General features: G+C 38.7%; 1 protein-coding gene across 1 annotated transcript in view; it reads left to right on the top strand.

Annotated features, from left to right (window-relative positions):
• Nucleotides 1-25,144, top strand: part of CDH4 (cadherin 4) — a 995,035-nt gene that overhangs the window by 929,968 nt on the left and 39,923 nt on the right. Inside the window, exon 9 of the mRNA XM_087928929.1 lies at nt 23,686-23,871. Within this exon, the coding sequence (XP_087785055.1) occupies nt 23,686-23,871 (186 nt within the window). The remainder of the gene's footprint in view (nt 1-23,685; nt 23,872-25,144) is intronic.

Here is a 25,144-nt window from a genome sequence, read left to right as displayed (position 1 = left end):
TGCATTGGTTTTGTCGCTTTAGGGGAAGGCCTGTAGGTTTTTGGTACAGTGCATCTTTTGGCACACAAGTGATCCAGATGGAATATTTTGTGCAGAGCAAAAAAGAAACCACTTGTTTATTTTTGTTGCCTGTCTTAGTGCTGAAGGTTACAGGAGGTGGGGATACAAAATGAAAGGGACTGGGATTTTTGTTGTAAGGGGGCAATTCTTCTCTTAGGTTTCCATGTCCCAAAGATGCTTTTTCAGGAGGCAACTGGACTTTCTGTTTTTTTCTCTTTGAAGACATTTTATTTCTCATCCAAGAAACTTCTTCAGCTCTGACTGGATGGTGTGGAATGGAAGGATTATACTCCTTGCAGTCAGCTGGTCATTTGTATCCTTTTAGGGAGCTGTCGAGGCCACCTGGAGATTTATCTATTTCATCAGGGTCACATGACTGGTGCAAATGAGTGTGGAGCCGTTGTGGAACTGTTGAAAGGACTGTGTTGTGGATTGGACATAGATGATGTCGTATCCCTCCCCCTCTGTGGAGAGAGGGCTGTTCAATTTTGACATAGATGGCCTCTTGGACCCTTCTTTCAAAACAGCGGTCCTCTCTGTCCAAAATATGGAGTTTGTTGTTTTCAAAAGAGTGGTCTGTGTCTCTGAAAATCAACCATGAATGCTTTTTTCAGTGCCATTGTCACTTCGAACAGCCATTAAATAAATGTGTGTAAGTTGAGGACTACCTGTATTTAAGAGGCTGTGTATGGTATGTTGGGGAGAACTGATTCACTCCTGTCTTACCCACTTGCTGCCAGTCACTGTAGGTCATCTAAAGGCAGAGAACAACAAGAATGGTTATGGGGCTGAAGGCTAAACATGCAAATAATGATTACAGGAATGGGATATGAAAAGAAGGATCAGGGGTGACATGAAAGCAGTGTTGCAATATCTCAGGGGCTGCCACAAGGAAGAGGGAGTCAAGCTATTCTTCAATTTGGTTTCAAAAAAAAACTATCCTGTAATCTGCAATTCTTACACTACAAAAACATAGGCACTACACAACTCGATTAGGGCAAAGCAATAGATGCAATCTACATAGACTTCTGTAAAGCCTTTGATTCAGTGGTACACGACAAACTACTCCTAAAACTAAAATCTTATGGTATCTCTGGACACCTGCATAACTGGATAGAAGCATTCCTGTCAAACAGACAACAAATGGTCAAAATTGGGAGCGTCCTATCAAATTCTGTACCTGCCAACAGTGGTGTCCCCCAAGGCAGTGTTCTAGGACCAACTCTCTTCATACTCTACATAAATGATCTCTGTGATCACATTAAGAGCAACTGCGTTCTCATCCCAGATAATATAAAGCTGTTCAATACCACAGACAATACTGCTACCCTTCAAAAAGATCTTGACTATGTATCAGAATGGTCAAACAAATGGCAACTTCAAATCTCAACAAATAAATGCTCTGTCTTACATATTGGCAAAAAAAAATCAGAAAATAAAATACAAGCTGAATAGCTTGATCCAAGCTCTGTAAAGGACCTTGGAATACTCATCTCTAATGATCTAAGTGCTAGAGCCCACTGTAACTACATAGCCAAAAAGGCGTTAAGAGTTGTTAACCTAATCCTACATAGCTTTTTCTCTGGTAATATCACACTACTAACTAGAGCATACAAAACATTTGCTTGGCCAATACTCGAATACAGCTCATCAGTCTGGAACCCACATTACGTATCTGATATTAGCACAGTTGAGAAAGTCCAGAAATATTTCACAAGAATTCTCCACTCCTCTACTCATTGTAGAATACCTTATGCCACCAGACTTGAAATTCTAGACCTAGAAAACCTCAAATTACGCCGTCTTCGGTCTGATCTAAGTATGGTATATAAAATCATATATTGCAATGACTTACCTGTCAATGAATACTTCAGCTTCAACCATAACAACACAGGAGCACACAATAGATACAAACTCAAGGTTAACCACACCAAACTTGATTGCAGGAAATACAACTTCAGCAACAGAGTGGTCAATGTCTGGAATACTCTACCTGACTCTGTGGTTTCTTCCCCAAACCCCAAAAACTTTAACCTTAGACTGTCTACTATTGACCTCACCCCTTTCCTAAGAGGTCTATAGGGGGCATGCATAAGTGCACCAATGTGCCTACCGTCCCTGTCCTATTTTTTTTTCCTATATGTACCCATTTCATGTATTCAGAACTATGTATATACTATTATCTTGTAAGTGATTGACAAATCAAAATAAATAAATAAATAAATAAAATAAAAACACCCAAAGGAGACACAAGTCATGGAAACTATCCAAAGAGAGAAGCAACCCAGAACTAAGGAGAAAATTCCTAAAGTTTAGAGAAATCAATCAGTGGAATAGCTTACCTTCAGAAGTTGTGGGTGCTCCATCACTGGAGGCTTTCAAAAAAGACTGAATAGCCATTTATCCAGCATATTATAGGGATAACATTGGAGAGCCACTGTGGCGCAGTGGTTAGTTAGAATGCAGTACTGCAACCTACTTTTGCTGACTGCCGGCTGATTGCAATTTGGCAGTTCGAATCTCACCAGGCTCAAAGTTGACTCAGACTTCCATCCTTCCGAGGTTGGTAAAATGAGGACCTAGATTGTTGGGGGAAAGAGGCTGATTCTGTAAAATGCTTAGAGGGGGGCTTTAAAGCACTGTGACGTGGTATATAAGTCTAAGTGCTGTTGTTATTGAGCAAGGGATTGGACTAAAAGACCTCCAACGTATGTTCCAACTCTTATTATTCTATGTTCTCTATAAACATGTTATTTACCATAACAAGACTACTGGGCGTGGATGTCAAATGTCCAAACAACTATGTTTTTCTGCCTTCTAGTGGACTTATAGCTTACCTTCAGAAATTGTGGGTGCTCCATCACTGGAGGGTTTTAAACAGAGACTGGACAGCCATTTATCTGAAATTGTATAGGGAGTCCTGCTTGAGCAGGTCATTGGATTAGAAGCAGAGATGGTATTCAGCAAGTTCTGACCAGTTCTGGAGAACCGGTAGCGGAAATTTTGTGTAGTTCAGAGAACCGGCAAATACCACCTCTGACTGGAGATTTTACAGTATCCTTCCCCTGCCACGCCCACCAAGCCACGCCCATTGAACCAGTAGTAAAAATATTTGAATCGGACCACTAATTAGAAGATCCCTGAGGTCCCGTCCAACTCTGTTATTCAGGATTGCATGTTCTATCTTGAACTACATGAACGAGTAGCCAAACTTCTAAAGACACTTGCAATATCCCATAACAGCTGTGCTTTCTATGACAGATGCAGGCAAGTCCTTTGAAACCATTTCAAAAATGTTTTTTTTTTCTAAAAATACCAATCTGCTTTCCCTGGTCCTATTTTGCACACTATCCTAAGTGCTTATCTTTCGAAGCAGTGGGTCTGATCATTAATCTAGTCCCCTGGTAGGAATATAATTCATCATAGAGAACTCCAACATGTTTGGAATGGGAAACCAATTCACAAGTGGCAATTATTATGGGTTTGAAAAAAAAACAACTGTACTCCCCCCCAAAATAATTTTGGTTTGTAGTTCCTGGTCTGGGGCTCTTTTCAAAAAAAAGTACACAAGTGCCAATTATATATGGATCTGAAACAGTAATGCAAACAAATCATATTGGATTATTGTTTGTGGTCTGGGGCTCTTTGTGGAGAGCACTGTTTCCATTAAGGTTCTCCCTGACATATTATCACTCAGCAGCTAAGCATTAAAGATGGGTAAAACATTCTGTTGCTACATTTAATGGTCATCGGGGGCCTCGTTCATACAGAAGGCCAGGCATTAGAGCTAGTTTTTATCTCAGAGCAGATGTAATGTGATTTGGTAGAAATAGGAACATCTGTCCTTCTCCCAGTCAGATCACTCCCTGCGTTGGAGCTGACCAGTGCCACCGTTCACAATAAGGAGAACGGATCCATTGGATCGCTCCACTTCAGGCATCAGATGCAGATTGCATTACCAAGTGCCAGATAATGAATGGAATGGAATGGAATCAGGGGTGGGTATTCAGCAGGTTCTGTCCAGTTCTGGAGAACCGGTAGTGGAAACTTTGAGTAGTTCGGAGAACCAGCAAATACCATCTCTGGCTGGAGATTTTATAGTATCCTTCCTCTGCCACACCCACCAAGCCACGCCCACAGAACTGATAGTAAAAACATTTGAATGGAATGGAGAGGAGAGGAGAGGAGAGGAGAGGAGAGAAGAGAAGAGAAGAGAAGAGAAGAGAAGAGAAGAGAAGAGAAGAGAAGAGAAGAGAAGAGAAGAGTTGAGTTGAGTTGGAAGGGACCTTGGAGGTCTTCTAGTCCAACCCCCTGCTTAGGCAGGAAACCCTATACCAATTCAGACAAAAGTTTCTCTAATCTCTTCTTAAAAACTTCCAGTGTTGGAGCATTTACAACTTCTGGAGGCAAGCCATTCCACTGATTATTTGTTCTCACTGTCAGGAAATTCCTCTTTAGTTCTAGGCTGCTTCTCTCCTTGTTTAGTTACCACCCATTGCTTCTTGTCCTGGCTTCAGGTGCTTTGGAGAATAGCTTGACCCCACTCTTCTTTGTGGCAGCCCCTGAGATATTGGAACACTGCTATCACATCACCTCTTCTTCTCATTAAACTAGAATACCCAATTCCAGCAACTATTCTTTATATGTTTTTGCCTCCACTCCTCTAATCATCTTTGTTGCTCTTCTCTGCACTGTTTCTAGAGTCTCAACATCTTTTTTACATCGTAGCAACCAAGATGTGAAAAGCATTAGAATTTTAGTTTAATAATGCAATAAGTAGACCTAAGAAATTCTGGTTCTCTAGCATTTAAAGAAAATCAATATAAAATGTTTTGTAGATGGCACCTAGCCCCAGCAAGACTGGCCAAAATGTATCCAAACACAAAAGCAGAATGTTGGAAGTGTAAACACAAAGAAGGAACGTTCTTCCATATCTGGTGGCAGTGTCCAGAGGTTAAAAAATATTGGATGAGGGTACAAAGATGGTTATTAGAAATTACAGATCACAAATTAGAATTTGAACCGGAAATATTCTTATTAGGAATAATTAAGGGAAAATTGAGCAAGGTCTCCGATACATCATTATACATATCATAACTGCGGCGAGAATAGCCTTCGCACAGGGATGGAAGAAGGAAAAGATACCATCTGAAGAAGATTTGACACAAAAAATAATGGATTGTGTGGAACTGGATAAATTCACAATGGTATTAAGAGGCAACGATGATTCAGACTATTATGCAGTTTGGGATAGATGGTACAAATGGGTGGAGGATAGAAATAAGAGTTGATGTTTACGTATAAAAGGAGAGGTATGTATTAATAACGACACAAACACTTTCAATGTGAATAGAGGTTTGTATTTTTGTTTTTAAAAAATAAAATATTAATTAAAAAAAGAAATTCTGGTTCTCTGTGATTTTTGTGGAAATTTAAGCAAAGCTATTATTATAAATAATTTGTCTTTCAGACTTTTATGCTTTTGTCATAACTATTGAGATGACAGACTGCAGGGTTTGAACTATTTGCTCCCAAAAATATCTTAGAAAAAATGATGAAAATCCATCTGGTTTCAGCAATTTATTTAATTTAAAATTTTAACAGTTTCTCCTATCCCTTCCAGTGTAACTGACCTATTGATTTCCTTTTTAAATTTTATGCCACAAAGGTTATTTGAATACTTTTTAAATAAAATTCAATGTTAGTGTTATCCACTTGTTGAGATACATAAAGATTAGAATTTTCTCTTGGAAATGCTGTTGCAATATGTTTTATGTTAACATTTTTCTATCATACAGCCTCAAAGCTTTTATTATCTACTGTAACTACAATGACTCCTTTTCAGTCTACTGGCTAGGAGTTTTGAGATTGTATTAAATGTTTCTCGGCCTGCAGCCTTGGTAGATTCATACATTCATACTAATGTGTGGTTATCGTCTGTTCAATCATGTATAAAATGTACCACCGTACTTTCTGTTTTTTTAAATTTATGGAATATAAAAGGAAACCCTTCTTTCTCCCTGCCCCACCTATAATTTCAGCACTCCTTAATATGAGAAGTTCCAAATACCATATCTTGTTTTCCAGTTCAGCTATCCTTAAAAACTGGCAGCTATTCACCAGTTTTATGTATTTCTGGCAAGAAGATAATCTCAGCTTTCATAGCTTTTCAATGAGAAGCTATTCTATTATTTTTAATACTGTCGCCCATACCTCTTTCATCAAGAGAAAATACATTTCTGTTCTCTTGAAAGTAGTGCATTACACAACTTTCCCTCATATTTTTGTCCCATATCTTTTAATCACCCATTCCTGTTCCTTCCATCTGGAGAAATGTTACAGAATGAGGCAATTCAACTAATACCTAGTAAAATCATGTCTAAAGCGCTGAAAAAAGACCAAATGTTCCTAAAGCTTTAAAATAATTTGTTATTCATGGCGGAGCATGAAGAACATTAACCTAATAAGTAAAAAACTGAGATGAAAAAAATTCAGTTCTATCCAGGGGCATCTGCAAAGAGAAGAGAAGTCAACAAAATCATAGTGGCCACCATCTTGACGTTTGAACCACACCACCACCCATGGACATCTTCTTATACCACACTCTTTAGATTGGAGGTGTCCCATTTTGGCAAATGTAAGACTTGTGGACTTCAACTCCCAGAATTCTGGCAGCTGAAGTCCACAAATTTTACAGTTACCACGGCTGGCCACCTTTGCTTTAGATACTTGAAGACAATGTCCATGGCTTTTTATAATCTAACTTTCCTCAATATGTATGTATGTATGAATGTATGTATGATGATGTGTATGTGTGTATCCAAGGTGTCCAAACTCTCCTCTTCTTCCATGCCTCTTATCATTCCACTTCCAATTTATTCTCTTTTATTTTTTCAAAAGACTGAACAAAATATGACTCAAACTCTCCATAAGGTATCATTTACTTGCGCAGGAGTTAAACAGTAAAGAGTTCTCTCTCTATCCATACCGTAACAGGTGGTTTACAATCAGTGAGTAGGGTAGGGGAAATGAAAGGTCTTTACACTCCTCCATCATTATTAAAATGGAAAAAAAAATGCTAAGATCCATCTCTTTCTGACAGCTCCCCTATTCGCTTGAACTCTATTTGTATGTTTTATCTTCTGGTATAGACACATGGAAAAAGTCAACAGATTTTGACCTCCTGGCTGCACATTTCAATTTGAGCTTACACGGAACACGTGATAGTCACCATTCAATGGGGCTGTTGTGCCCATGGACAATCTGACTTTGTTTCTTTCCAGCTCGTCTGTCAAAATTGAATGGAATTGTCAGCCTATAAGCCCACCACTACCTCCATACTCATTCCAAATGTCTAATATGGAGTGGCCTTCTTTGTGCACGTGTCTACAAATACACCCACACCCACCTAGATACATATACACCCAGAGCTGTGTCCTAATTGTACTACCATTTGGTGGTTAGAAGTTACAGACTAAAATCTAGCTTTGGCTTGTCAAATCCTTTCCGAGATTTGTGATCGGCATATGGGCGAGTGTTTTAATAACATTTTAAAAGATAGAAAGGAGAGAAATTCGTCTTTTTCATGGACCTAGTAATTAGCAGCCTCATTTACATCCCGGTTTAATTGACATATCTGAATGTAAGCTGATTGCATCCTATTGAACTCTACTGCATATTTCCATTTTATGTGTGCATAAATCTCATTGGCTAGTGCACGTAAAACATAGGTGTTTGCAAAGACCAAGAAGCTTAATTCCAAGGATACTGCCTTGACTGAGACACATGCTATACTTCACAGAAAATAGCTCCTCTTTGTCACACAGTAACAGGGATGTGTTTTTTAATTTTGGTTCAGAAGTATGACATCGTTCACCTGCCAGGTTTTGAACGACTAAAAAAGATCTTGAGATCTTGACTACAAGCCTTCTCTACTATTCATTGGAGCTGGTTTTCTCAACCTTGTCAACTTGAAGACGGTGTGGACTTCAGCTCCCAGGCTTTCTCATTCAGCATGTTAGATAAGGAATTGTAGGAGTTGAAGTCCAGACATCTTCAAGTTGACAACGCTGAGAAACATTGCATTAGAGCAACCCTCCTGGTGATGGGATCCTCCTCTGTCCCAGACTGAGACAGCTTGCTCATGCTTGACTCCGCAAAATGGTGGGTGATTTCAGATTTTCATGTGCTTCTGCAAAGGTCCTTAACAAACATTTTAACAATGACCTAAGTCAGAATATCCTGCTTTAGAAATAGGCAAGACTAATTTATTTAGATTGGTCTTTGAATAGAAGACCACCTAGAAGCCCCAGGATTGTAGTTAGTCTGGGAAGTTAAAGAACACAATGGTGAACCGACAGCATTTAATACAGATTAACAGAGTTGGAAGAGATCTTGTAGGTCATCTAGTCCAACCCCCCACCCAAACAGACCCTATACCATTTTTGACAGAAGGCAGTCCAGTCTCTTCTTGAAAACCTCCTGTGATGGAGCAACCACAACTGGTGGCAAGCTCTTCCATTGGTTGATTGTCCTCACTGTTAGAAAATTTCTCCTTATTTCCAGGTTGAATCTCTCCCTGATCAGTTTCTATCCATTATTCCTTGTCTGGCCTTCGGGTGCTTTGGAAAATAAATTCACCCCCTTCTCTCTGTGGCAGCCCCTCAAATATTGAAACACTGTTATCCTGTCTCCCATGGTCCTTCTCTTCACTAGACTAGCCATGCCCAGTACTTGCAACCATTCTTTGTATGTTTTAGCCTCCAGTCCCCTAATCATCTTGGTTGCTCTTCTCTGCACTCTTCCTAGAGTCTCAACATCTTTTTTTATATATATAAAAAATTTATTTGGGTCTTCACAAAACATAATGCAAGTAAAATTTCTTTTTTTGAGAATAGCATGGTCCTGGGTTATCATTTCTCCATACAGACACAAATTCAATTTCATATTCATCTTTGTGTTCTATTCCATATCTTATTACTATTTTAACATTTTAATTTTTCTCTTCCCTTAGTTTTCTCAATCTTACTTTTAATTATCTCATTCCTTTCTAAATTAAATTATATATATATATTTCTAAATTAAATTATATATATATATTTCTAAGCTTCAATACCTTTCTAGTCATCATATTTATACTTTTGTCTGTCCTGTTTCATTTTCATATTTTCTTTTCTCATTAAACAAAATTTTCCCCTGTAGTTACTAATTGGAGAATGACACCTTTGTATCCTTTAATTTTTATCCATTCAACTCTTATTTAAACTTCAATTTATGCCTTTACAATTGTAACATTCAATATAACACATAACTTCCAGACGAATTCTGCTTGGTACATTCTTAAAATACACACTAAGTTCTTAAAGAGAAAATATATATATAACAATAATAAATAAAATACTTATTCTATTCCAATTCAGCTCTATCATTAATATTAGTTATAATCTTTGACATCTTTAACATTTCTTTTCAATAGGATATCATACTTCTAGGAACACTTATAATATTTCCATAATTTTTTCATGTTTCTTTCATATTCCTCTTCACTTAATTTTTTATAACACATTTATAATAATTAAAATGTTCCCCTCCTTTCCTAATTTCATTATCTCATTCTCTTTATTTCATTTATTTATTAAACATTCCATTACATTACCATGAGTATTTTATCTATCATTTTAATCAATTTGTTTCATATTTTCAAAGTTCATTTCTATTTCTAATATAAGAATACTATCTTATATACCCTTGCAGAATCCCCCTTTCAATTAAGTTTTCACCCATTATCTCTGTGTCTTGTACGTTTCCCCTGTTTCTCTATGTCCTGATTCTGTCCTTTATAATTTCATTTCCTTTTCCTCTTCTCCCTCTTCTTCTCCCTTCCCTTTTTGATCCCTTCTCTCTCTAATTCTTATTCTCTCTTCTGTAGTCCTCTCTTCTGTTTCTTCCTAATTACTTTTCAAACTATTATTTTTGGGGGTTGTTTTTTCAGATCTTAAATTTTTCACTCTCTTTGCCCCCTTCCCTTTCTTTTCCCCACATAGAAATACTTGGTAATTGAAAATGGCTTCTTCTTTGTCCCGCCCTTCTTGTTCTACAGGCATTTCTTGATGTTTCTCATAGTTCAGGATCTCCATTTCTAAAAATTGAAATATGAAGCCAAAAGAACCTCTTCCTTCTTGTGCATCTTCTTTCTCTTTTTTAAGTTCCATTCTCAATTCTTCCAAGAGTGATACCATTTTTAAAACTTTTAAACAACCACCCGATTAATTTTAGTCCTTTAGATCCAATAGCCAAAAATTCAAAAATCACCAAGTAATCCAAATAATCCAAAGCTATTTCTTCTTGCTTCTTTTTCCACTTTCTCTTCCTGGGGTTTTCTTATCTTGTTGCAAAGTTTCAGTTAAAATGTATCTTTTAGGAATCTTATTAAAGTTTCACAGTTAATTCCTTTCACTTCCAGGTGGTCTCCTCCATTTTTTCAGATCCCACCCTTTTGTTTTTTTCCTTCTTTTAAAAGTTTTTGAGAATCCAGAAATCTTTATTATCCCTTTGACATTTTATTTTCAGCTTAAATACCTGTTAATGTCAAAGTGGATTTTTGCCAGTTTCTTGCTTAAATCTCTTAGTTGTCAATATAGGGAAGAAAAGAAAAAAAAACCAAATCCTTTCCCTTCCCTCTCTCATTCACAGCTTCAAAGTCTTCTTCATTGTTCTTTATAATTCAAATTCCAGGGTACCTTGTATTGTTGTTTTTCCAGTTCAACCCGGCCAGCCAAAACTTTCTCTTCTTATCTTCCTCCTGCACACTCTTTTTGAGTAGAGTTCTTCTTTCAGGTGGCCATTTCTGACCACTGCTGCAATCACCTTCAGGAAAGGGAGTAATGGCCAGTTGGGGAGGAGAGATGTGGCTCTCCTCGACCCTGCTGGCAGTCTCCCCCCTCTTCACCACCTCTATGGGGTGGCTTAGCCCCAAAACCAACCGGCTTGGGATGCTCCAACAGTGAGCACAGTTCAAAACTGTGCACCATCTCAGATTTCGGTCTGTCGCTGAAGAAGCTCAAACTGGAAGCCTCAACATCTTTTTTATAGTGTGGTGACCAAAACTGGATGCAGCACACCTAGAGTACTGCATCCAGTTTTGGTCACCACACTTTTAAAAAGATCACCTGGTTCTTAAGAGAATCCAGCTTCCCTCATTGACTTTGCTTGTTGGATGGCAACTGAAAAATGGCCATCACATGAACCCAGAATGCTGCAGCTGTCATAAACACCTGAGTTTGCCAAGCGCTAAAAATTTTGATCATGTGACCATGGGGATGCTGCTTTTAAGTGTGAGGCCTGGTCATTTGTAACTTGCATATTTGTTTATGCCTAATTTCCCATCCTTTCTCAGCTCCACCCAATCTCTCACACATAAATTTAGGTCTTTCATCTTGGATTCTAAATCAGGGGCCCCCAACCTCCAATCCATGGACCAGTACCAGGATATGACATGCCAGGTACTGGGCCGCACAAACAAGTAAAACCCCATCTGTGGGATGAAAGCAGCACGTGAAACCACACCCCCTCCGGTCCTCTGTCCACAGAACCGGTCTCTGGTGCCCCAAAGGTTGGGGGCCATTGTACTAAATAAACCAAGAGATTGTTTTTTTAGAACAGTAGGTCAACCATATAGAGAAGGAGGGGAAATCCATATGATGAAACATCTAGATTTAGAGAGAAGAAGACTTTTATATTCGTTCACTTGTACCTTCTTTGTAGTTAAAAGGAGAATTAAACTTAGGTAATTAATGTTTCCCAAGAGACAAGCCTCAGATTTTAGTAGCAATCAGATTATTGAATGCAAAAGTGAAACTGCCTATCTTGGATGATTATAACTTATTTTTATAGATAAAAATATATAATTGCTTTAACAGGGTCTGCTGTAGGGGAAAAAAGAAAAAGATAATTGCAATAACAATTCAGAAAGAATTGTTTTCCCCAAACTAAGATCTATATAGGAAGTTAAATCATTTTTGAACATCTTTGATTGAAGTTAATAATAATTAATTTTCCAGATCCCAGAAGCTAAAAGTGCCAAAGCTCCACAGTTTTAAAAAAAAGAAAAAGGGAGTTAACAGATTTCAATTTCCTGTTGCTAGAAAGAAAGACAGGGTTAAGGAAAGCTCAAATGGAATCAAAAGCTCAAAGGCGAAATATGTTTCCTCTCCATGCCAATCATTTTTCATTGACAAATGTCACCATAATTCATGATAGTAAATTCCAGAATCACAGAACTTCCTCTGATTATGTCCATTTCCCATTGGTATTTGTTTGTGTGTGACTTTGAGCGTTATATTTTTATTTAAACCTAAATCCAAAAAAGTTACTTTCAATATCCTATGTTAACTATCATAAAGCTATTTATAAAGCTATAAAGTTTTCATCTTATGTTCCCCTTATCAAGAAAAATGTCTCCTTAGTTCTCTCTTTAATGATCTTCCACCTCCATTTCTTGTTCTTTGGCGGTGCTTTGGAGAATAAGTTGACCCTTTGTCATAGTTGGATGGGGAAATTTTAGGAAATCTCAGAAAGGTAGACCAGTTATCTGAAGACATTTTTTGTGTGGTCATGGCCAGAATGCTGTTACCTTCCCACCAAAGTGGTACCTCTTAATCTACTCGCATTTGCATGCTTTCAAACTGCTAGGTGGGCAAGAGCTGGAGCAAGGAATGGGAGCTCACCCCATTGGGCGGTGCTCGAGTCTTGAACCTAGGCTGTCAGCTTTCCAGAATGTTTAATGCAAGAAAGGAATAGTATTTACTGTCCCTTTTACTATGACACATTTTGAAGAAAGGAGAAGTTCCCTGAGGGTGAGCTCCAGCATAGACTATAAACCAGGGGTGGGATTCAAATTTTTTAACAACTGGTTCTGTGGGCGTGGCTTAGTTGGTGGGCATGGCTTGGTGGTCATGTGACTGGCTGGGCGTGGCCAACTCAACATCACTCACATCGAGGCATGCATCTCCTCGCCTGGCCTCTCATGACTGTGGGGATGCTGAAACAGTCATAAGTGTGAAAAAGGGTCATAAGTCACTTTTTTCAGTGCCATTGTAACTTTAAATGGTCACTCCACACAAGCAAAGTACCAGTAAAGGAGGGGGGAAAAACTCCTGAGGTTCCTGAGACAGGAAGTCTCGTCCTGCCAAGAATGTAATAAGGGTTAACGGAGAGGCAGTTTCTGTAAGCAACACCAGAATGTTTCCTTCCTATCTTCCTTACAGGATTAGGCAAGTCATTTCTTCCAACAACCGGTTCTCCGAACTGCTTAGAATGTTAACAACCGGTTCTAGCAAACAGGTGCGAACTGGTAGAATCCCACCCCTGCTATAAACTTGGAAGAATAAACTTCTGGTCCCAGTGACTGGCTCAGATTGTTTCCTGCAATATTATCCTTGTGTTCATTCACAAATAAAACCCTTTCATATTGTTGCCAAGAAAACCACATGGACTTGTCCATGTAAACACAAAAGATTCTGGTTAACTGTATTTCTGTCTGTCTATCTTATCTATTCCAGTGGAAATAGTTGGCATACATCAGTAAAAAATATAAGGAAATCATTTTCCTCCGAATAATTAATGTTCACGTCTATGCAGTTGCACATGTCTAGAAGATCCCTGAATTCAAGCAAATTACCCATTGATCAATTTGGCAACCTTTCTGTGCCTCCCCAATCATATGACTCTGGGTAGCTGACAACTGTAACTCCAAGTTATTTGAGGATGGCTCTCTTTGCTGTTGAACACAACAGCTTCTTGGCTGCCTAAATCTCTATTCAAAAAAATGATCCTGTGGATCACATCAACACCTATTATTAATATTTGATCTTCAAGCAAAGTAGTTTTAATGGACCACGTGCTCAACTCCACTGCATCCACGGGTTCTCCATGGCCATTACGTGGCCCATCTACCGTAGAGCACAACCTGCTATTTGGCTTGAGCCCATTTGTTATGAGCCATTTCATTTGTAACATCTGTCTGCGTTACACATATCCTGCTGTGATATTCTTCTTCCATAAAACTGTTTGCAGTTTTCCTCTTCCATTAACGTACATTTGAGCCAGGAGGAAGAAATCCATTAACCAACAGCCTTGTAATATGTATTATGCAATAATGAGGATGAAATGTCCAAAGTGGAAATGAGATGCCAGCGCCAACGTGCTGAACTTCGAGATGTGTGCAATGAGATGTAACATTGCCAGATGTTGCTGACAAAAATGTCCACAATTCAATTAAATGGTCTCCAACCTTTGCTGCATTGAGTTGTAGTCAGGAAGCAAACCGCAGTCAGTAGACTTTCAGCTGCTAATATACATTTATGCTAGACTCCTGGTAACAGCAGTCTAGGGTCCATCTTTGCTATCATAAAGCAGTTTTGTTGGCAGAATAAAGCAAACAGTTTCTTCTGGCTGGCAAACTCCAAAGTTAGGGCATCTACTGATTCAAAGGAACCACCTGTTCAATAAATTTCAGCAGCATCATAACAAAGAAGACTGCCAAGAACAGTATCTGTGGCACTTGCAGGATTCATATTCTAAATTTTATGTTCATCAATTGAATATTATGTCTCCAAAGTCAAGACCCCAACTGGGCCCCAAAGGAGTTAAGAAGTCACCTTCAACATTCCCTCTTTTGCTTTCCCAGAGCAAAACCTTGGAAAATAATTCTTCTGTTCTTTTATCGCCACGGAGATGTCAGAAAGAGTCAAATATTCTTTAGAGGGAGCCTCAAACACCAGTGGAGCTAAGTTAGAGCTAAATAGCACTTGGCCCTGGCAGTCTACTAACATCTCTTGGAGGATAGATAAGTATTGGGACAACTGCTCTCTTTTTGAGTGTAACCCTGTCAATAAACCCTAAGTGTCTTTATTTTGTAAGAATAACCAGCTCTTAGTTGACTTCTCAAGATCATTCACCAGAACAATACATGGGGGCATTTGTGCCTTTCCAGATGTTGGTGGGCATGATCATCAGTTACCTTGGCTACAGTTGATGAAATTTATAGGTCAATAATGTTTTTAAAAAACCATAGGATCTCTTACTCTTTTATATCTCTGTGTTGATCTTCAGTTTTCATTAGATCATATCATCTGAATATCTAGTAGTTGATCTAGTCACATCAAGACGTTTATTACAAAGACCGGAACAAGTTAAAATCACTCAAGGAATATCCAGTTAAAAATTCTAGAATAAATAACAAATAAAATATACATTATACATTTTGGCATCCAATCTAACAGTTGCACAGGAGCAAAACACAGAATGGCGTAATTATAATATCAATATTTAAATTATGAGGTCCATAGTCATCCGATACTAAAATGCAAGAGAGTGATAATGCAAAAGGATTTGCTGTAGTAATTGTATAAAATAATTATGACAGATTAGTCATCTGTTACCAAGAATCCCCAGTTCTGCTGAATATCTACTTTATCTATTGAACTACTACTTATTTATATTATGAACCTGTCTTGGCCAGAAATATTTACTTCACTTTGCATCAATTCTTCAGAATTTCAGTAGATTAGACTGTTTTAGAGCTAAAAGTCTTTAAAGGTTGCCTTTACAACATAACTCTCTTGGCCATTTCATTTTATCACTGAATGAGTTTCTCGTCTCCTGAAGAAACTATGATTTTTTTTCCCTTTTAACTTGTTACTGTGACTCCTTGTAAACAATGTTGAATGTATTTAATTCCCTAATTTTATACAATTAGAAATAAATTTACCCATTTGCAATGCAAATGCAAGTCAAGCTTTCCTAAAATTAAATTAGAAAAATTGAATGGCATGCACACATTTGTTCTAAAATAACAGTCATTAAATAGAAACACAACAGAAGACAGGAGAGGATATATCGTATACATTTGAAAATATCAAACCTTCCTTGCTTATGACTTGAACAAAATCTAAGGTCCTCCCATCATGAAATCCCAAGACACTTCCAAAGAATCTTAGTGTTCAAAAATGAGTCTCTCCTTCTTATGTATATATATATATAGGAATAGATAGATAGATAGATAGATAGATAGATAGATAGATAGATAGATAGATAGATAGATAGATAGATCTCCTTCCTATATATACTGAACATATATATATATATATATACATACATACATACATACATACATACATACATACACAATTAAAAATGCTAACTTTTTCCAATGTTCTACGGACCTATTGGGAGATGGAATGTAAATATGCTAATTCTTATTTTCACATTGGGTGTGGAAAATGACTGCAACCTCCAATATTGTGCAAATGAAATTCGGCTATTTGCAGCATTCACTTTAATTTAAAACTGTCCCTTTAAATTGTTCAGTTGCCCAATTGGGATATTGCACAAATTATCTCTGCATTTACGTACACGCCCTTTTCTAATGAGGCAATTAGCCTTAACTAATGAGCCCATTTACCAGCAGCAGGGCTGTCTGCTACTTGTTCTATCTCTCCAGCGCTTTGCAGCCGTATAAGGGATATGGTGGTGGCTTTATCCAAAGCCTGCGAAGCAAAGCACGGATGTGATCTTTGCAATTTATGGACCATAAAAAAGGAAAGCTTGGATTGACTTTGCAGTGCACTTTAGTTTTAAGTGTCTATTTCCCTTCAATAATAAAGGGAAGCTTCATCATACTTATCATTATTACTATCCCCATAAAAAGATGTTCAGCCTTGTCTATATTGTATATTGTCTGCATTATATTCCAAAGCACCAAAAGGCAAGATGAGAAACAAGGGGTGGAAACTAACCAAAGAGAGAAGCAACCTAAAACTAAAGTGACATTTCCCAGGTGAAAGCAATCAACCAGTGGAATAGCTTGCCTTCAGAAGTTATGGGTGCTCCATCACTGGACACTTTCAAGAAGAAACTGAATAGCCATTTATCCAAAATAGTATAGGGTCTCCTACTTGAGCAGGAGAGCCACAGTGACCTGGTGGTTAGAATGCAGGCTACTTCTGCTGACTGCTGGCTGCCAGCAATTCGGCAGTTTGATCCTGTCCAGCTCAAGGTTGACTCAGCCTTCCATCCTTCCAAGGTGGGTAAAACGAGGACCTAGATTGTTGGGGGCAATAGGCTGACATTGTAAACTGCTTAGAAAGAGGGCTGTATAGCACTGTAAAGTCTAAGTGCTATTGCTAGCAGGGGATTTGACTAAAAGACCTCCAAGCCCCTTTTCAACTCTATTATTCTATGTTCTGTATAAACAAGTTATTTACCATAACAAGACTACTGGATCTGGATGGCAAACATCCAAACAACTATGTTTTTCTGCCATCTGTTGGACTTTATCTTCCTAGGTTCCAAAATGTACAGGGATAGTATACTCTGCTGTGTAATAAAGAGATGTCTACTGCATAGCTGAAGAGGTGTTTTGATAAAATATTAAAATGCAGAAAGATCACAAGGACAATAAAGACACACATGTTAAGACACACATCCCAGTTGTATTGTTCAGCCTTGAAACCCAGATTATCAGAAAGGCTGAATGAATAAAAAAAAGAAATTCAGTTGTTTGAATTGTGGGGATGAAGAAAATTGCGTTGATTAAAAAAAATGCACCCAATTCAATACTACACGAAGTAAAATGCAGACACTTACTTAAATAAATGAATGAAATAATGAAACTCTAACATAAATGTTGGGGAAAGATAATGCAAAGAGTTGTTGGAGGTGACCCTGATGCTTGGAAAAATTAAAGGCAATCTCAGAAGTGGCTAACACAGTAGACAAGATGATTAGATGCTATCAATGTTGATACAAGCAGGAGCTTATAAACTTTCAGAGGAATTACTGACATGCAATTCCATCAAAATGTCTGTCAGGACCCAGAGAGCCAGAGGGATTGAATGACTGAACAAATGCTCATCCAGGTTTTTGCAACCCATACTACCGTTGTCACTTGCCTGAAAATTATTAAGACCACTAATGACCAAAATTACACCATTATTAAAGTAAGAGTCAGTTTCAAAGGAGCCTATCATAATCCCAAATTACCAATGTAATATTCTAATTCTAGAGTCATGTTCTCTGTTATGATACGCATGTTATGACTATTGCGACATTTTTGGGCATTGTGGTGGTTTTCTATTTTATGCATCATAAAATGGAAAACGTTCTACTTGGCTGTTACTGCAAGTACTTTGTTTATAGTACTCTATAGATGGCAGATCAGCATAGTTAGCCATGCAATTAGGTAAAGTCTGCACAAATATGTAACCCACAGAAGAGAATGAAGTTTGACTCAAGAATTATAGACTTGTTAGATTCAATTTATAAGGTAGGAATTTCAGCAATATCGAATGTTCTCCAGATATGTTTAATTTCAACCTCCAGGATACACAGCAAGCATTGTCAAAATTCATAAAACTGATGGAGAATTTTTTTTTACAAAGTACTTAACTCTTCTTATAAATCTCATTTTATAATATATAAATGATGCTCACAATTTTCCTAGTTTGCTCTATGTCCAGTCAAACACACTATGTATTCCTTTATGTGTTGATTTGAAAATGTCAACAGAAAGAGTAGGGAAGTAAAGTTAATTCTAACATGCTTGCAATCTATTTTCTTCTTTTGTTTTTCTGGTTGGCTGGCTGGTTGATTATAGGTGATCAAGTCAGTGTTGATACCTAACATCCACATATGTAGATTTTGTCCACAGTGATCTGGTTTCTGAGATTCTTGCGGTTCCATTTATTTTGCTGTTAAGAAAAATTTAAAAGTTCATTAAAAGAAGAAGTGGAAGTTGAAATAAAAGTCCCTATTACCTAAAAGTAAATGTATCATGTTGGGACCTTCCTTTATGAAAACTTATTAGGCAGGTATGGATTAAATGATCGCCATAGAGTGCCCAATACTGAAAAGATATTCTCAAATGCTTTGGGAATCATTTTGAACCAGAAAATCTATATCAACTTTAAAATAAGAGAAGGCTGTGAGAAACTCACAGACCAGCAAAGAAATAGTTCTGCTTTTATTTTATTTGTTCCCCAATTGCTGGTGTTGGAATATGCCACTCTGAACATATATATTTTTCTTCACTATCAGCCATTGATAGTCTTCTTTAACTATATTTTCTAACAAGATTAGGGAGGCGTAGAGGAAACAAACAGGACTCATCCATTTTTATTCGTTATTTTTTGCTTCCTATTGGCTTGGCAGAAGTAAAAAGAATAAATAAACAGAGGAGCATTTTGCTTAATTTGTACAGAACATTCTTTCAGTTGGATATCATGATTCAGAACTGGTCTAGAGTCAGAAAAACAGTTTAATGAATTCATATCCGTCTTGCTAAAACAACATTGCTGGTTTATTTGATTTTGTTTTGATCCCATATTTATTACTTTATAAGTATCTCGAAGCAATATATATATATATATATATATATATATATATATATATATATATATATATATATTATATATATATATATAATACTCCTCCTCTCCCTATTTACCCCACAACAACAAGCCTACGAGGAGAGTTGGGCTGAGAGAGAAGGAATGGTCTAAAGTCACCCAACCAACTTTCATGCCTGAGGTGGGACTAGAACCCACAGTCCCCTGGTGATTGGCAGCCCAGTGGTGATATTCAAAAATTTTTACTACCGGTTCTGTGGGCGTGGCTTGGTGGGTGTGGCAGGGAAAGGATACTGCAAAATCTCCATTTCCACCCCACTCCTGGGGGAATGATACTACAAAATCTCCATTCCCTCAGCAATCCACTAACCTGCTTTCCAGCTCTGTTCTCCTGTGCAGGGCAACAAAAGGGGACCCAGCCGATCAGCTGGGAATCGGGAGGCAGAGAATAGATGTGGGCAGGGCCAGTCAGAGCTGGTATTTGCCAGTTCTTCCAACTACTCAAAACTTCTGCTATCAGTTCTCCAGAACCTGTCAGAACTGACTGAATACCAACTCTAGATTGGCCCCAAATCACCCAGTCAGCCTTCATGTCTAAGGTTGGATTTGAACTCACAATCTCCTGGTGATTGGTCCAAAGTCACCCAGTCAGCTTTCATGCCTAAGGCAGGCCTAGAACTCACAGTCTCCCTGGGTTTTAGGCCAGTGCCTTAATCACTACAGCAAGCTGTTCTGCAGTTGAATCACCTCCACAAAGTTTTGGGGATAATCTTTGTTTCATGCTATACAATATTGGGACCAAAAGCAAAGATATCCTTTTAATGAGAATGTTCTGATTTTTTTTTTTTAAATGGAAGCCTCTACTGTTGATCACATCAGAGTTTTAACATTTCTCTCCCACACTGAGAGGCTGACCTAAATTACAACAACAAAAATAAAAAGGATTTTTGGCCTTAAACAAGGAATTGTATCATTGAACCGAAGAGTTGAGTCATTGACAGAAAAGCTCCATTACTAAAACATGGATAAAATCCCATTTTGGTTAAAGTCTCAAATTTTTCTTCTTAAAAAGATAGGGTCTGGAACCTACTGGTGTGCTGAGTTACAGATGAAAGGCTCTTGTGTTCTGGAAGGCAAACTCTGAGAATGTGGTGCCATTCACCAGCCCCTGAAATCAAGTCGTTTGATGAAAGTGCTTTTAACATTTCAAGCTTCCAAATTCACTTTAAAATGCAGCTTTCCTATAAAACATTAATACAGCCTTGCCTTCCAACTTGAGTTGCCCAAATCAAACTTTAGCAGAGAGGAGATCTAACTTTAAAGATTTTTTTAAAACAAAAAAAACCCCAATCTGTATATTGTTATTATTTATTATTCACATTGATGTGTGTTGTACTTTCAAAGTATAAGTTGGCAGATTCTGGCACCAGAAATTTTTACAAGCTGAAATTCAAGAGACGAGACAATAAAGAAATGTAGAGGGAAAATTCTTTATTTCTTTCCTTAAAATATTTATATAGCCGCCCATTTTGTAACCAAATCTGGGTGGTTCCCGCTCTAAAATTAAAACATAAAAGCCATATTAAAACTATTTTAAAAACGCATTTAAAACAAAACGTGGCGATATGCAGGTGAGTGATGGGAGCTCACTCCACCACACCGTGCTAGGACTCAAACCGGTGAAGCAAAAATGATCTCTAGTGTCATTAAGCCACTGAGCCACCACACCTCCAAAGCAGTGGGATAAGGAGCTTCAGTGGTGCAGTGGTTAGAGTGCAGTACTGCAAACTACTTCTGCTGACTGCCAGCTGCCTGTAATTTGGCAGATTGAATCTCACCAGGCTCAAGGTCGACTCAGCCTTCCATCCTTCCGAGGTGGGTAAAATGAGGACCCAAATTGTTGGGGGCAATATACTGACTCTGTAAACCACTTAGAGAGGGCTGTAAAGCACTATAAAGCAGTACTTAAGTCTAAGTGCTATTGCTATTGCTATCACCTCCATCGCAAACCCTCCAAAAATAATCAACAAGCACATTGAATGTTATGCATTCCTTTGCCTTGAGCGAAGTGGAAAGCAGAGAACTGGGTTTGATAAGTGGAAGAGGAAAGGTCAGGAGACGGACAGAAAATGGATAGGTGGTGCAATATTCCCCTTTACTTTGGGGGCTGAGTACATTTTGACAATAATTTAGCAGTAATTTGGATTTCATGTGAGCACAGTAACTCTATGCTATTCATTAAAAGCCCAGTGTTTAATAGGGTAATGTATAAGCCTGAAGGAAGATGTCTTTTTAAAAGAATTGTAATAAACAGCCAACCAACTCTACCACTTGGGGATAAGAATTGATCTGAAGTTTGAGGTCTTGCAGTGGACTTAGATTGCAAATGCTCTAGGCAGGAGCAACATATTGGAGGATGCAACCTTACGGTCTGGCCTTGGGTAGGTCAGTTGCCTGCAAGGACAATGCAAACATATGCAAACACCTTATTGAAGTAGTCAAGAGGAAAGCCGGTTGCTTATTGAGTATCTTATGTTCCATTTGGACTCCTATTCAGAAGAAAACCTCCTTCCATTCCTTCAATTAATATGAATGCATATGAAACGTTGCTATGAGCCAGGATGGTCTTTGAGGGCCACTAGTGATGTATAAGTGCTATGGCTATGGCTATCATCAAGGGCTACAATTTTCGGATATAAACACATGAACTCTTCCAAACTCAGTCAATCAACCAGAATAGAGATGGGAGGGAGGTTTTCTAAGCCAGCCCCCTGCTCAAGCAAGAGACCCGATATAATTTCAAACAAGTGACTGTCCAGTCTCTTCTTAAAAACCTCCAGTGATGAAGCACCCACCACTCCTGAAGGTAAACTGTTCCACTGGTTAATTGTCCTCACTATTAGGAAGTTTCTTCTTAATTCCAGGTTGCTTCTCTCCTCGATTACTTTCCACCCATTGTTTCCTGTCCTGCCTTCTGGTTTGGAAAATAAATTGACCCCTCCTCTTTGTGGCAGCCTCTCAAATACATATCCCCACTGGTCCTTCTTTTCTCTAGACTAGCCAAACCCAAATCCTGCAACCGTTCTTCGCATGTTTTAGTCTCCAGAACTTTAATCATTTTGGTTGCTCTTCTTTGCACTTTTCCCAAAATCTCAACATCATTTTTGTAATGTGGCGACCAAAACTGAATGCAGTATTCCAGGTGTGGCCTTACTAAGGCTTTATAAAGCAGTACTAATACTTCACGTGATTTTGATTTTATGCCTTCGTTTATGCAACCAAGGATTCAGAGGTGGTATTCAGCAGGTTCTGACCAGTTCTGGAGACCTGGTAGCGGAAATTTTGAGTAGTTGGGAGAACCGGCAAATCCTGCCTCTGACTGGCCCCGCCCCCCTCTATTCTCTGCCTCCCGAGTCCCAGCTGATTGGCTGGGTCTTCTTTTGTTGAGAACGGAGCTGAAAAGCAGGTTACTGGGATGGGGAAGGAATGGGATTTTACAGTAACCTTCCACTGCCCTGCCCACCAAGCCACGCCCACCAAGCCATGCCCATAGAACCGGTAGTAAAAAAATTTGAATCCCACCACTGCAAGGCTTGTATTTGCTTTTTTGGCTGCTGCCATAAACTATTTACTCATGTTTAAGTGATCATCCACTCGCTCATATTTTTCATCTCTGGAAATCTCTAAAGAAGAGACTAGGCAGCTACCTTAAATGGGTTATTTCCTTGTACATTGCAGAAGGCTCAACTAGATAATCCATATAGCCAGAGCCCCTTCCAAGTCTATAACTCTTTGGTGAAATCACAAGAGTTTATGATGAATTGCAACTATATTTATCTGGTGAAAGCTGAGGTTTTCTGTAGAGAGGGGACAAGGTAAGCCCAGAGCATCGAAGGTTTGAATAATGGGGAAATGTCTGATCTGGGCTTCTTAATAAGGGAGTAACAATGAGCTGTAAGGCTGGTAGAATTAATGTCCTTTATACAATACATAAAACTGTATTTACTGGGGACAAATATCTCTTGCTTAAGATACAGCTTTTGAAAGTGAGAACTATGGACATGATGAAGGAAGACAAAACTGGAGGATAAAACTTTTCTTCATGCCTTCTCAACAGTGTGTGTAAGATGTTTCAATAACTCTCAATGTATTGGGATACTTCTGTACACATACACACACACAAAGACACTTCTAATGGAACCTTTTTCTCTATTTTCAGTATTCTGGTGAAGTTCCAGAAAACCGGATAGAAGTTGTTATCGCTAATTTGACTGTGATGGACCGAGATCAACCTCACTCACCCAATTGGAATGCTGTTTACCGAATAATCAGTGGAGACCCTTCCGGTCATTTTACCGTTAGGACTGATCCTGTTACCAATGAAGGCTTGGTAACTGTTGTGAGGGTATGTATGTCTCTCATTATCTGGGGACTTTTTCCACAGGCAGGTTCTAGAGAGATTTGAGTTTGGAGAAAAATTGGTCCAAACTTTTGTGCAGATCTGATTCATGAAGGCAATGCATTCAATGAATACAGCAACCAACACGTTGTAGAGCCAAGTAGATAGCTGAATGCATGGATGGATGGATGGATGGATGGATGGATGGATGGATGGATGGGATGGATGGAATAGGAGGGAGGGAAGGGGTGAGATGGGATGGGATGGGAAGGGAAGGAATGGGGGAAGGGAGCGAGACAGGGATGGATGGAGAGATGGGATGGATGGATAGATGGGATGGTGGGAGGGAGGGAGAAATGGAGGGAGAGATGGGATTGGGTGAGATGGCACAGGTTGAATGGATGGGATGGGAAAGGATAGGATGGGATGGGATGGGGTGAGGTGGAATGAGGGGTGGAGGGGTGGAAGGATGGGATGGAGGGAGGGATGAAGAGATGGGTTGGGATGGAATAGCTGGATGGGTGGACAGGTGTGTCACTGGAACTGCACAGATATGGATTCAAGATCCAATAGGAAGAGGGCATAACATTACAGCTTTCTTATTAAAAGTAAAAATGATTTTTAGAAACAGAAAAAATAATCAAGTCAATACTACATGCAGCTCAAAATTCCATCCAGCTGACTTATAAAGCTTTGCCCATTCAATACCATTTTAGCTTCACATCCGACTGAAAACCTTCCTATCTTGGGTGCCGTGAGTCGGGATGTGGCAGTGTAAGGGGGGCATTCAGCTCTGATTAGACTTTGCCAGTCTTCCCGTAGTATAAGCTGAGCCATCATTGAAGAAATCAGTCCATCACAAAGGGGAAACTTGGCAGTTGTGGTGGGGAAAAAACTGAGGGCTTTGATCCATATCAGCAAGATTGCCTTGTCAGAACTTTTTTTTGTCAAGTGGGAATTATCCTCTAGATCAGGCTCTCAAGGTCCCTTCCAACTCTATTATTCTATGTCCTAAAAGAAGGGGGACCTAACTTTCTGCATCCTGTGTGTGAATGGTGCAAGATTTATCTGAATTGGAAAACAAACCATCCCTTGTACCCTGGTGGTTCTGCAAGCAGCTTCACCCAGGTTTTCTGGAGGCTTTTAAAAAGAGACCGGATAGCCACTTGTCTGAAATGTTATAGGGCAGTGATAGCGAACCTTTTACGGATTGATTGCCCAAACTGCAACCCAAAACCCACTTATTTATTGCGACACGGCAATTTAACCTGAATGCTGA

Source organism: Pseudonaja textilis, chromosome 3 (genome assembly GCF_049901715.1).
Source record: "Pseudonaja textilis isolate UNSWEBS1 chromosome 3, rPseTex1.2, whole genome shotgun sequence".
In the NCBI taxonomy this organism is placed as follows: Eukaryota; Metazoa; Chordata; class Lepidosauria; order Squamata; family Elapidae; genus Pseudonaja; species Pseudonaja textilis.
This window is presented reverse-complemented; position numbering and strand designations above follow the sequence as displayed.